Source organism: Scyliorhinus torazame, chromosome 19 (assembly GCF_047496885.1).
Source record: "Scyliorhinus torazame isolate Kashiwa2021f chromosome 19, sScyTor2.1, whole genome shotgun sequence".
In the NCBI taxonomy this organism is placed as follows: Eukaryota; Metazoa; Chordata; class Chondrichthyes; order Carcharhiniformes; family Scyliorhinidae; genus Scyliorhinus; species Scyliorhinus torazame.
In genome coordinates this window covers 98,922,535-98,936,041 of record NC_092725.1, presented here as the reverse complement: position 1 = coordinate 98,936,041, position 13,507 = coordinate 98,922,535, and the positions used below count along the sequence as shown (strand labels likewise).

The window sequence follows — 13,507 nt, the reverse complement described above, 5'->3', positions numbered from 1 at the left end:
ACAGAGCTGTGTGTGAGAGGTGGTGGTGGGGGGGGGAGAGAGCTGCGTGGGAGAGGTGGTGGTGGGGGAGACAGAGCTGTGTGGGAGAGGTGGTGGTGGGGGGAGACAGAGCTACGTGGGAGAGATGGTGGTGGGGGGAGACAGAGCTGTGTGTGAGAGGTGGTGGTGGGGGGGAGAGAGCTGTGTGGGAGAGGTGGTGGTGGGGGGAGACAGAGCTGCGTGGGAGAGGTGGTGGTGGGGGGAAGAGAGCTGCGTGGGAGAGGTGGTGGTGGGGGGAGACAGAGCTGTGTGGGAGAGGTGGTGGTGGGGGGGGGGGGAAGACAGCTGTGTGGGAGAGGTGGTGGTGGGGGAGACAGAGCTGCGTGGGAGAGATGGTGGTGGGGGGGAGAGAGCTGCGAGAGAGGTGGTGATGGGGGGGAGACAGAGCTGCGTGGGAGAGATGGTGGTGGGGGGGAGAGAGCTGCGAGAGAGGTGGTGATGGGGGGGAGACAGAGCTGCGTGAGAGGTGGTGGTGGGGGGAGAGAGCTGCGTGTGAGAGGTGGTGGTGGAGGGAGACAGAGCTGCGTGGGAGAGGTGGTGGTGGGGGGGAGAGAGCTGCGTGGGAGAGGTGGTGGTGGGGGGAGACAGAGCTGTGTGGGAAAGGTGGTGGTGGGGAGACAGAGCTGCGTGGGAGGGGTGGCGGTGGGGGGAGACAGAACTGCGTGTGGAGTCAGGGCTGAGGTGAAGAGCACAGGCAGCAGCAGCAAGGCCGTCAGCCTGTTTCAGAACTTTGAGATGAAGCTCAAGCAGCTTCTCTGCTGCCAAGCAGTGGGGTTTGGTTAATCGACCCAGTTAGTTGTGCAGTTCCACAGCTACAGGGCAGTTGATAGACCAGACCCATCCCATCAATTCCGGAGAAAGTGGTTTACACAACAGAATGACCACAGCTGTTTAATTCAATAATCTTAAATGACACTGGACTGTCTAACGGCAAGAGAGATTAATGAAACATTGCGATGGAGACACAGATAAACAAACACTGGGAGATGATTCAGCAGGACATTGATGGACTTGGCTCACCTTTTGTATCTATTTTGAAGGAGGGAGGGTCAGTTGGGTTTGTACAAAGTTAGATCTGCCAAGGTTCAGCAAGGAGTTTGACTCTCCTCCCACCAGTGATCCTTGTTTGCCAAAATGTTATTGAAGCATTGCTATCGTTTCCCAGCTGTTCCTTTTTGTTTGTGCAGATATACGGAGCGAGGAAACAAGAACAATGGCTGTGAGCAGAGTGGGCAAATCACATTCTAGTCACCAGCATCTATTTTTTCAAACACTTTTGGAAATGGAGAGCCAAGAACACATCAAATGATGCAGCAAGAGCCTGTGTTTCACAGACTCACAAACATCCTTTTGAAGTGAACAATGGTGTATTGTCTGTGCTTCAAGTTAACTCACTGGGTGAGATTGGTACCCTCATTGATTGTGTGTGTGTGTGAAGGACATGGGAAGAAAGCTATATTCTGTAATGTTTAGATATATCTACACCGTCATACCAGATCAGCTCGCAATCCTGGGTTAGAGACCTGTGTGTTTCAGCCCCAGGGAATGAGTAACGAAGGAGGGCGGCAGGTGAGGATGTTGAACATGGCCACTGTCGGGATTTAAGTGGAAGTTAGAACGCCCTGTGGCACAATTGGAAGTTCCTGACCAACATTCCTCCTTCAAACTTCACCAAATCCGATGAATTGATCATGTAGCTCACTGCCAATTGTTAAATTAGCTGCACCTTTCCCCGACTTAGAATGTTACTGCACAGAAAGAGGCCATTGAGCCACTAGAATCTCTTTCAGAAAGAAATATCCCTCATCTCAATTGCTGTAGACAATCGTTCATACAGATTTATCAACTATCCTTGTAATGGGGGCAGCACGGTGGCGCAGTGGTTAGCATAGCTGCCTCACAGCACCCAGGTCCCAGATTCGATCCCTGCCCTGAGACAGTGTGTGTGGAGTTTGCACATTCTCCCAGTGTCTGCGTGAGTCTCGCCCCCACAACCCAAAGATGTGGAAGCTAGGTGGATTGGCCACGCTAAATTGCCCTTGGAAAAAAAAATAATTGGATACTCTTTTTTTTAAAAAAAGAAAAAATATATCCTTGTTATAGCTGTTCAAGATTCTGCATAGATTCCTGTTTTGGCTGCAAATTCCTTATCCCAACAGCCCTCCTGTGAATAAAATTCTCCCACCCTCTCTTCGCAGTGACTCTCTCATGGTAGTGATCTTGTTTATTCCCTCGAGTCATGGACTCATCATTTGTGGAAACCAATTTCCCCTAATTGCTTGATTAAAACATTTCAAGATATTGAACACCTCTTTTCAGATTTCCTCTCCACCTTCTCTGTTCTAATGGGAACAATCCCAACTGTTCCGAATAACAAAACCCTCCCATCCCTGCGATCTTCTCATTAAATCTCTCTTGCACGTCCTCCTTGGCCTTGACAACTTTCCTAAAGTAGTAGTGATCTGCCTCAGGACAGGTCCTGTGCTCATTTCTTCCCGAGCTGTGTTCTTGCGTTGTCCTCCTCAGTTGCTCGTAAGAGCCTCACACATTCAGAGCAAAAGCCTAAGGAATAGTACGTGGTGGTTTCCAGTTGCTTTTTCCCCCCATTTGTTTGAAGGAAACACAAGTCCTCTTTCTGAAGGATCCTCTGCATGAAAGCAGCCATTGTCCCTCAGTCACTGGGACAAAACTCATGACCTTGAGCATGAGACCCTTGCCTGGGTCTGAGGCAACTCACAAAATGACAGGGATTGATCACACCTGGAGTACGCAAATGACCCTGCTACCCTCCCAACTTGTGGTCTTACCTGCTGTCTGAAATGATGTGGCAAGCCACTCCGTTAAAGCAGGCATTGTCAAACTCGGGGGTGCGACCCACAGGTGGGTCGCGGGCGGGTGTCGGGAGGGTCGCGGAGCCGTCCGTCGCGGGACTCCCGATCGCGCAAATCTGCGTGCAACGGCCGCAGCAGCCGTCTGTTAATAACGGCGGCTCCAAGCGGCCTTCAAAATAGCCACGAACATATAAATAAATGCGGCCGCACTGCGCATGCGTGCCAGATCATGCGCACCGATGATCGGGCACGCATGCACAGTGCGGCCACTTTTTCTTTAAACGGTCGCAGCTTTTTGTTTTATAAGTTCGGGAGGGGTTTTATTTTATTCATTTAATTTTTATTTTTTTTTCATTTATTTTAATTCCTTTTATTTATTTATTTTTTTCGCATGTTCGGGGGGGCGGGGGGGGGGGGGGGGGGGGGTTTATTTCATAACATTTTATAGGAAAAAAATGCAAAACTTTAGCCAGATGGAGACTCCATACTTTCCGACACCAGAAGGCTTCACCTTCATCCAACAGGTTCCATTGGAGGAGCGTGTACGAGGGCCAAAGGGACCCAAAACCATTTCCTCCAAACAAGCAGCAAACAAGGTAAGAGAAAATGGTCGGCCGGCGCGGGTCGCGAGGGTCGGCCGGCGCGGGTCGCGAGGGTCGGCCGGCGCGGGTCGCGAGGGTCGGCCGGCGCGGGTCGCGAGGGTCGGCCGGCGCGGGTCGCGAGGGTCGACCGGCGCGGGTCGCGAGGGTCGGCCGGCGCGGGTCGCGAGGGTCGGCCGGCGCGGGTCGCGAGGGTCGGCCGGCGCGGGCCGCGAGGGTCGGCCGGCGCGGGTCGCGAGGGTCGGCCGGCGCGGGCCGCGAGGGTCGGCCGGCGCGGGCCGCGAGGGTCGGCCGGCGCGGGCCGCGAGGGTCGGCCGGCGCGGGTTGGGTCGCGAAGGTCGGCCGGGTTGGGTCGCGAAGGTCGGCCGGCGCGGGTCGCGAAGGTCGGCCGGGTTGGGTCGCGAAGGTCGGCCGGGTTGGGTCGCGAAGGTCGGCCGGGTTGGGTCGCGAAGGTCGGCCGGGTTGGTAAAAATGGGTCCCCAGAAAAAAGGTTTGAAGAACACTGCGTTAAAGGGAAATTAGGGATAGGCAACAAAAGTTGAAATTGCCAGCGAAGCCCACATCCCATAAAATAATTAAAAACACCTTCCTAAAGACACCCAGAACTTGACTTTTCCTAATTGAGGCATAACCGGTACAATATTACCCCATTGTTTTTCCAAGTCTGCAGTCCTCTTTATAAAATGAAAGAGAAAATGCTGAAAATTCCCAACAGGTCTGTCAGGATCTGTAGGGAGAGAAAAGAGCCAACGTTTCGAGTCCAATGACTCTTGTCAAAGCTGACAGTCAGAGAATGTGGGGAATATTTATACTGTGGAGTCAGAATGAAATATGAGTTATAGCCACAGAAACCCAGGGAAACGGGGTGCTTTTTATAAAACCTTTCAATTCTTACAAATAGATGAACAAATAGTAGGCAATTCGGCCCCTCGAACCTGCTCTGCTATTTAATAAGATCATGACTGATCTATAGTAACCTCAAATCTGCATCCATTTACCTCTAATAACCTGTCATCCCCTTGTTCACCAAGAATCTATCCATCTCTGCTTTTAAAATATTCAAAGCTTCACACATCTCTGATTCCACCACCTTCTCAGGAAGAGAGTTCCAAAGACTGAAAAGTCATCATCTCATCTCCATTATGAATGGGCGACCCCTCATTTTTAAACGGTGACCCCGAGTTCTAGGTTCTCCCTCAAGGGGAAACCATCCTCTCCACTTCCATCCCAAGACCCCTCAGGATCTTATAAAGTGGCCTCGGTCTCGTCCAAACTTTTTTTTATTTTTAAAACATCAGTTAGTTTCCTCTTTGCAACATTGACATATTTCTGCTACGCTTCTCCTTTGAAAGTTTCACCATTTTCCTTCTCTTCAATCGGCCATCAAAAATTCATTACTTCGCATTGCTCCATTAAAATCAATCCAACATCTAACTGTCGGGATTACTATCCTGTATAGAATTTCCTGAAGTCCCTTCACAATCCTCTCCAGACATAGTTATGCTCCATAATCTTGTGCCATCTGAAAATTTCAAAGACCCCCCCCCCACTCACCCTCCATTACCTAATTCCAGATCATTTGGAGCATTGTTTGCAATCCTCAGCGACATGATTCCTTCTTAGGAAGGCAGGAGCAGGGAGACCTCGGGTGAGCGCCTTTTGGTATTGGTCCTCAGAAACGGGGACCAGACGGAACGGCACTTATGGGAGTCTCCCAAGGGATCGGACGCCCCCAGCTGCATGCCCTTTTGGGCATGGTGGTGTCTTGGAACTGCTGATGCCTCCTGCGCACCCTGGCAGTGTCAGCCTGGCACCCTGGCTGCCAAGGTGGCATTTTATTTGCGTGTGCGATCAGGACGGGGTTGCCCTTCATGGGGGTTGTGGAGGAAGGGAGGGTGTCGGGGAACCCTCCATGTTACATTCGGGCTGGGGGGAGGTTGAAGATTTTTTTTTTTTTTTTTTTTTTTTTAAAAGGAAGGCAGGAGCAGCAGCAGGCCACTCAGCCCCTCGATTCTGTTCAACCATTATGGCAGCTGGAGGAATTTGAAGTCAGTCAACTAATAAATCATGGCTGAGTTGACATCACCCCATTTATTCCTGCAGTCATTGCATTTGGCAATGAAACAAGATAACGTAACATGTAGTAAGTAACCTATCTCCTCTGGTGTTTTTTAAATTTGGGATGCAAACATTTCTGGTTAGGCCAGCATTTATTGCCCATCCTGAATTGTCCTTGAGCAGGTGCTGGCAAGCTGTCTACAACTGAGTGGATTGCTAGGGCATTCCAGAGGGCAATCAAGAGCCAACCACATTGCTCTGTGACTGGAGTCACACATAGGCCAGACCAGTCAGATTCCCTCCCCTAAAAAGCCTTAATGAACCAGGTAGGTTATTAGGACAATGCTTCACAATGATTATGAATGAGTCTAGCTTTTTATACCAGATTAATTAATTGAATCCCAGCTGATGCAAAAGGGATTTGAATCCCTGTTTCCAGGGCATGAAACTGAAGATTAAAGCCCAGTGACATTACCACTATGCTGCCACCCCCAGTATGGTATCCAGTTGTCTCAGAGATGATTTGAGGACAATTCAGCCATAAAACCTTCCCTTTCATGTCAACAGGAGAAATATTAAGAGGACTTCAACGTTTGGGCAGTGTGACTGTGGCATTTTCCAACATTGCTAATGCAAAGCATAATCCCTGTGCTGGTGAAAAATACAGCTCAAACTCTGAAATCTCAAGAAAGATTCCACAAGCATTCGGTAATATGGAGTCGCAATACACAAAAGGTATGTTTGTATTAATAAAGTCTCAGATTAAAGCATCGTTTACACACTTGTGCAGTGGGCTGGAGTGGTGCGGAACGGTGGAAATGCTTGAATGATTAAATTCTTTCCTTACTGAGTTCAGCAATGCTCCCCACACGAGTAACTAGTAAAGACTGTTCAATGGCTCGGAGCTCAGACTGACTGTACATTGGAGTTCCTGAGGACTTGCTCATCTCCCTGTTCAGATTCAGGCTCTCAGGCAGGCTCAGGATTCCTGGAGTAAAACAAAGATGAGAAAAAGACTGAAATGCAAGGCATCATCCCTCAGTCGTCAGAAACAGACCATTTCTGTTACATTATCATTTAAGAAAGCTTTAACATCCGGTATGAAAGAATGGGCTTCAGAAAAATTCAACTCTGCAATAAGACAGCATCTGCTAATCTCCCAATCATTGTCTGTGTTTACAGATTCACATGGAGGTTTGGGATGTGGGTGTCACTGACAAGGCTCGCATCTGTAGCCCACCCCCAATTACCCATGAACAGAAAGCAGTTAAGCGTCACCACATTACTGTGGATCTGGAGTCACATGTAGGCCAAACCGGGTAAAACATTAGTGAACCACGTGGGTTTTTACAACAGTCGACAATGGTTTCAATACCAGATTTTTATTGAATTCAAATTTCACCATCTGCCATGGTGGAATTCGAACCTTGTGTCTCTGGATTATAGTCCAGAGACTATCAATCTGCCTCTAAAAACTGGTTGATTTATACTCATTAGACAAAAATCAAGCAATTCAACTCACAGGGTAAAATCCAAGCCCCTTTGCCCCATCATTAAAAAAGGTGGCATTTGTTTTTCTTCCATTTTCCTTAACAGGCCAGCATTTGTTGCCCAGCCCTAACTGCCCTTGAGCCGAGTGGCTTGTTCGGCCATTTTGGGGCAGTTAAAGAGTCAACCACATTGCTCTGGGGCTGGGGTCACATATAGGCCAGACCAGGTAAGCACCTCCTTCACCAGATTGCCTTTGCGACAATCGATGAGTTTCATGGTCACCATTACGGAGGCTGGCTTTACAATTCCAGATTTATTCGCGGAATTTAAATTCCACCAGAGCCAGGGCTCTGGATTACTTGTTCAGTGACATTACTGCCACGCCACCGTCTCCCCGGAGAAAAATGGGTCCAAAACTGGTGTCTTAAACTTAAGTAAAAGCAAAGGCAAGGATGCAAAGGCAGAGTTCACAAAAGTGGAATTGGAAAATAGGTTAAAAGATCACACAATAGAGAAGCAGTAGTAGGTTGCTGCTCTACACAACGCCCATTTTTGAGGCTTGGGACTGAATAGAGGAGGTTTGGATTGAAGTCATGTGCACTCAGTGCGGGGTTTCAGATTAAGGTTTGTGGGCAGGCGAGGGGTTTGGACTGCTCTGGGTTGCTATTACATTAGCGATAAAATACCACTGATTTGAAACATCAAACAACTTTCACTGGACAAAAAGTGTCAAACCAGAACATAGTTTGGATAATTGTCAGTCACTCAAATTCCTTCAGACTATCCTGATGCCTAGTTATTATCTCCAGTTCTTTGTGACTTTACATCACTCAGTTTAATAAACTCTTGCTGCTTACAAACCCGGTGTGTGTCACATCCCTTTCTGTTATCTGGCCCCGTACCCCTACATCACAGTAATGGTTAAGGTTTAAACAGGTACCACTCGGGGATGGGGTGGTTGATGGAAGTAATAATGATCGCTCATTTAATAATTAAATTCCTGTTTTGTAAAATTGTTGGCATTTTGCTCTCTCTTGACGGTTTTCTCCTCAGGATGAATTTACAAAGTCTGATCCCACGAGTGAAGCTTCATTTCCAGCCCCCACTCAAAACCTACAAAATTCTGCAAAGAGTGACATGTCTCCATCAGCTCCAATGAGAAGGAATAAGTACCCTGTATTTAATAAAGGCAATTTTCAAATTGTTTTAAAATAATGGGCCAATCACTTGTAATGTTGAGAGAAGTATTCCAGTTCCTTGAATATTGCTGAAAAGGGAGACAATGCTGTCAAAGCTTCTTAACATGCACTTCATCAAGACAGATGTAAGAATACAAAATTTCAACGGGAACAATTGATGCTATCTGCGAAAAGGGGTATTGATTAGTTGCCAAGTGTTTTGGATTGCCAAGGAAATTCTCTCAGCAATACTCCAAGTTTGGTATTACCAAACGACTATTATATTTCAGGTCCATAAGTGATGACTATCTTGCATACTTCTGCTGCACTCACTTTCTCCTTTGTAAACCTCTGACATTTGCCCTTTGCCTCCCTCAATGCCTTTTATGTCAACCTGTGACCTCAAGTGCCCTGTGACTGCCGATGCCAAGCTACTGGAAGCCCCAATTGAGGCTGTTTGACTTGCCTGTTAATGTGTCCTTCCTTTGGGGAAAAATGCTTTACCACTTGTGAAAATCCCCGGGCTCCTGAAGCTGCTGAGTGTAGATAGCTCGGATATCCAGTGGTGGAATGTGGCTGTCACACCAAGATGACAACACACTGAGGCACACAGGCAAACTCTAATGCTGACCTGGCTGATATCTTTCACCTCCTTGTGTAAATCGAGGAGGCTACAAAACTAGAATGGTTTAGGGGTTCCTTCAATTGATCTTATCCCATTGCCACCCACAATGCAACCTTTCACCCAAATGAATGAAACATTCGCCCTACCCAGCAAATCAGAGCCAAATGAGTTTACAGCACAAGGTCGTGTTGGATCTTTTCAAGAGCAAATAAAACTAATTCCACTTCCCCACTCTCTCCCCATGGCCCTGTATTAATCCCAAACTTAACCTGCTTCCTGGCTTTTTCTGCATGGTCCTGCATATTCCGCTACTTCATAATATTTCTGCTACTTTGCATAAGATGATCTGTTTCTGCTTAACCTTACCCTGTGGCAAAACAAGTCGTGGTGAAACAACCGGGGTTGTAAATTTCCCCCAAATCTTTCACACATTCTTGGTGAGCATCTTAAATGGGTTTGTCTGAAAATGTGGTGAGTCATGAATGTGGAGTGAAATGATGATATGTTTGACAAGGTTTATGGAACGCCTCAGTTTATCAAGGTTTGCACAACACATCAATGGAGAGGTCTTCTTTAACTGAGGGATCTGAAGCCGTTTGATCTTTGCATCAATGCATTGAAGGTTATTATAGAACAATGGAAGATTATGGGACTAACTGACATTGCTGTCAACAATCTCTGCTGTGCAGGGATCAGAAAGCTAACAGGACAAATATGGTCTGAAAGAATATTTCAGCTCTTCAGACCCAAACCAAAAGCTGTTACAGTGCGATTCTAGCTGGGTTGATATCACTGACTGGAACACAAGGGGTGGGATTCTCCCAGCCCTGGGCCAGGCCGGAGAATCCCCGCGAACGGGCCACGCTGCCCCGACGCCGGCACACGATTCCCCGCAAAGCGGAGAATCGGCGCCATTGGTGCAACTTGGTTGGTGCGGTGCTGGTGGCAGGCCGCTCTCCGCAGCCGGCCCACCGATTCTCTGGCCCGGATGTGCCGAGCGACCATAAGAAAAGAGCAGAGTCCCACTGGCGCCGTTCTAAACTGCTGTGCCGGTGGGACCTCGGCATTGAAGGTTCAGGTGGCGGCCTGTGGGGATGGGGGGGGGCCTCCGATACGGCCTGGCCCGCGATCGGGGCCCACCGATTGGCGGGCCAGCCTCTGTGGCTGGGGGCCTCCTTTCCTACGCGCTGGCCCCTGTAGTCCTGCGCCATGTTGCGCCGGGGCGTGTTGAAGGAGGCCACTGCGCATGCACATGTTGGCACCGGCGCCACTGCACATGTTGGCGTCGGCGCAACTGTGCATGTGCGGGTCCCGCGATGCAGCTTGCGGCAGCATCAGCAGCTGGAGCGGCGCGAACCGCTCTTGCGCCATGCTGTCCCCCTGTAGGGGCCAGAATTAGTCCTGGGAGTGACCCGTTCACGCCATCGTAAAACGCGACGTCGTTTACGACAGCGTGGACTCTGCGCGGGATTGGAGAATCCCGCCCAAGGTGTGGTGACTTGCACGTGAATCACTATCATCTTTATAAACACAATATATTGATAGATCCGTGTGCCATTAAGGACAATTACTGCATTTTCAGCCCTTACTAAAAATACTGTTTCTAGGTTTTTTTTTAATGGATGTGGGTCAATTTAGTTTCACAGAAAGAAAGGAGTAAGGTTGAAAAATGACAGCTAATGCTGAACAGTCAACATTAGAGAGAGATGATTGGGGATAGGGAGAGGGGTTGGTCCTTTATTTCAGTTGGTTTCTTCACTAGGACACAGGATGTGGGGGCCAGCAGCAAAGCTGTAACCCGAGGATAACATCCATCACAATAAAATCCAACAGTGTGCAATTGACATCTGACATCAGACTCGATGGGCGGCGTGGCCTAATTCTGCTCCAATGTCTTATGGACCTCCAGATCAGAATCGGAAATCGAACCTTGCTTTGATAAAGTGCCACACTATAGACTTGCCAGCAGTGAGGTCCGGGGAATAGAAAAGGGGGTAGCTGGGACACGCAATCAACAGGAAAGAGAATAGTGGTGAACGGTTGCTTTTTGGACATGAGGAAGGTATAAAGTGGGGTTTCCCAGGGGTCTGTACAAGGACCATTGTTAATCTTGATCTATATTTTTAACCTAGACTTGTGTGTCCAGGGCGCAATTTCAAAATCTGCAGAAGGCATAAAACTTGGAACTATTGTGAACTGTGAGGAGGATGAAGATAGACTTCAAGTGGACTTAGACAGGCTGGTGGGATGGGCAGATACTACAGAAAAATGTAGGTTCCATTCCCTAAAATGACATTGGTGAACAAGTTGGGTTTTTACGACGTAACAACATCCTGGCTTTTAACTGGAGGCTGGAAATCCGAAGAAATAACAGAAAAAGCCGGAAATACTCAGCGGGTTAGGCAGCATATGTAGAAAAAGAAACGGAGTTAACATTTCAGGTTAATAAACTTTCAGTAGAAATGTTAATTTCTTGTACAATGGAATTAAAATTTTCACACCGTCATGGTGGGATTTGAACTCATGATCTTTGGGTTATTAGTCCAGTAAAAGAGCTTCTTAGCTTTGCCATGCCCATTGCTATTCCTCACTGGCAAACAATGGCCTTGACACAAGAGACATCAACAAGCAGTAAAAGATCATTAATGAATCAGCACAGGTTACTGGAGGCAATGCAGCTGTGAGTATTGTCATGCGAGATTGCCTTTAAGAAATGGATGTGTAAGCAATGAACCTTTAAGAAACAGTGATGTCAGAGAGTGGGTGGAGCTCAACTCAGTTCAGCTATTTTGAAGTTTTGTTTTGCAGTTTGCAGGAAGAAAGCAAGGTGCCGGAGCTGAAGGCAACCAAGCTAATATATCTCTGCCATTCTACAGAAAATATATATATCCTTTAACCTGATGTGATACTGTTTAAAGGTGTTAAGTCTCTTGGAAGTTTGAAGGAACATTTTAAGGAGTTATTTACTGTTGCAATATTTTCTGAGTGATCTTTGAAGTAAGGGGTGTTAAGAGCTCCAATGTTTATTTAAGATGTTAAGTTGAGTTCATGGAATAAACAGTGTTTAAAAACCCACGTGTCCATAATTGTAATCCCACAGCTGGGGAAAAAGCCGCGTGCTCGGAAAAGCAACAAATCCATTAAAGGGAGAGGTTGGAAGAACACCATGATACATTTTGGGGTTCTGAAAACGCCTCGCCCATAACAGGATCACGTTTCACTAATACCAGCCAATCTCTGGTGGCAATTTACAGGGGGAGTCCAGATCAAATGCAGTTTTCAGGTGAAGCAGGGAAGAGGACATGGGGACAATTGGACCAGGACATTATGATATAATTCAGTCCTCATCCCAATGCCATAAATCTTGACATTACTTTTAGATTGTCTATGTCTACATTTATAATATAATCTTCCTATGTAAACTAGTCATGCTGTAATGACACCCTCCTACCAGTGGTGGCACTGAAGCACCTACAGTTGTTAGCTAGTAATTACAATGTGACCACTTTATGCTATAAATGCAAGAATTTGTAATAGTGAAAGTTAACAGGCAGTATATTCATTTATTACAACAGTGACTACACTTCAAAAGTTCTTCATTGGTGGTAAAGTGCCTTGGGAAGTCCCACAATTAAGGAAGGTGCTATGTGGATGCAATCTTTCCTTTTCAATGCAAGGTTTTAACATTGATAGGTGCTAAGAATAATTAATAACTGAAGCCTCCAATTTTCTTTTTTTGGGACTGATGTTTAAACTAACAAAAGTTGCTGGAGAATATAGAGCTCTTCACTCTTCCCGGTTTATTAAAATAAATCAAAAGTTCTTGGACTGCACGGTTTGACTATGGTTCTGTGCCAAATGAAAAAGAAACTCAGTCAACATCATCAAAAACCACATTAGAAGTGGATTGGTATGGGATGGTTGTAGCCTGGATTTCAACTCGCGTCTTCAAATGGTTTCTTAAGGGTTCTCCCAGTGGGTGTGTCTGAGGCTTACTTTGTTTTGTTTGGCATTTGACCAATTCAGACAACTAAAATCTTTTAGCAGGAATGCTGCAAGTTCAGTTCAAACTCTGCTACACTTTCATCCGTGTTGTATTCACAGACTCGGGCTCAGGCACCCCACACACACAATCCCAGAAATTCCAGCATCTACTGGATTCCAGTTAAACTTAAAATGCTGGAAACGCAAGGTCAGGCAACAACTGTGGAGTGAAACACAGTTTAACCTTTTTCCTCGCCACAGAGGCTGCCTGACGTGCTGGGTATTTCCATTTTTGGGGGGTTTTATTTCAGGTTTCCAGCATCTGCAGTATTGTTTGTTCCAGTTTGCTAAAGTGTGTAGATCACATAGTGAAGCTTTGTTGACACCTTAGGGGCAGAGTCATCTCAATTTAACATCTCTTGCAAAAGACGGTACATCTGACTGTGCAGCATTTCCCTCATGATACCCCAAAGAGAGCCAAGTTCCCATCCAGAAGATGGGGAAATCTCCCTAAATTGGCCCCCGAGAGAGTGACAGGTGCACTCATGTCCCCAAGATCACCTGATTTCCACCACCAGCAGAGTTCCGTTATGGTTTCCCCAGTTTGTTGCAGAGGTCATTTTTGTTGCTGTTTACTAAAAACGCAGGGGGCAGAAAGTTTTACATCTGTCCATTTAGGCAGCTCCTTGGTTAATAGTATAT

General features: G+C 47.0%; 1 protein-coding gene across 2 annotated transcripts in view; it reads right to left on the bottom strand.

The window, feature by feature from the left end:
• btbd11b (BTB (POZ) domain containing 11b) overlaps positions 1-13,507 on the bottom strand; it is a 195,553-nt gene that overhangs the window by 61,347 nt on the left and 120,699 nt on the right. The window contains exon 2 of one of the 2 annotated variants that reach the window (XM_072484897.1): positions 6,375-6,515. The exons of the other annotated variant lie outside the window; for it this stretch is intronic. Coding sequence (XP_072340998.1) covers positions 6,375-6,515 — 141 coding nt within the window. The remainder of the gene's footprint in view (positions 1-6,374; positions 6,516-13,507) is intronic. 2 annotated transcript variants of the gene reach the window in all.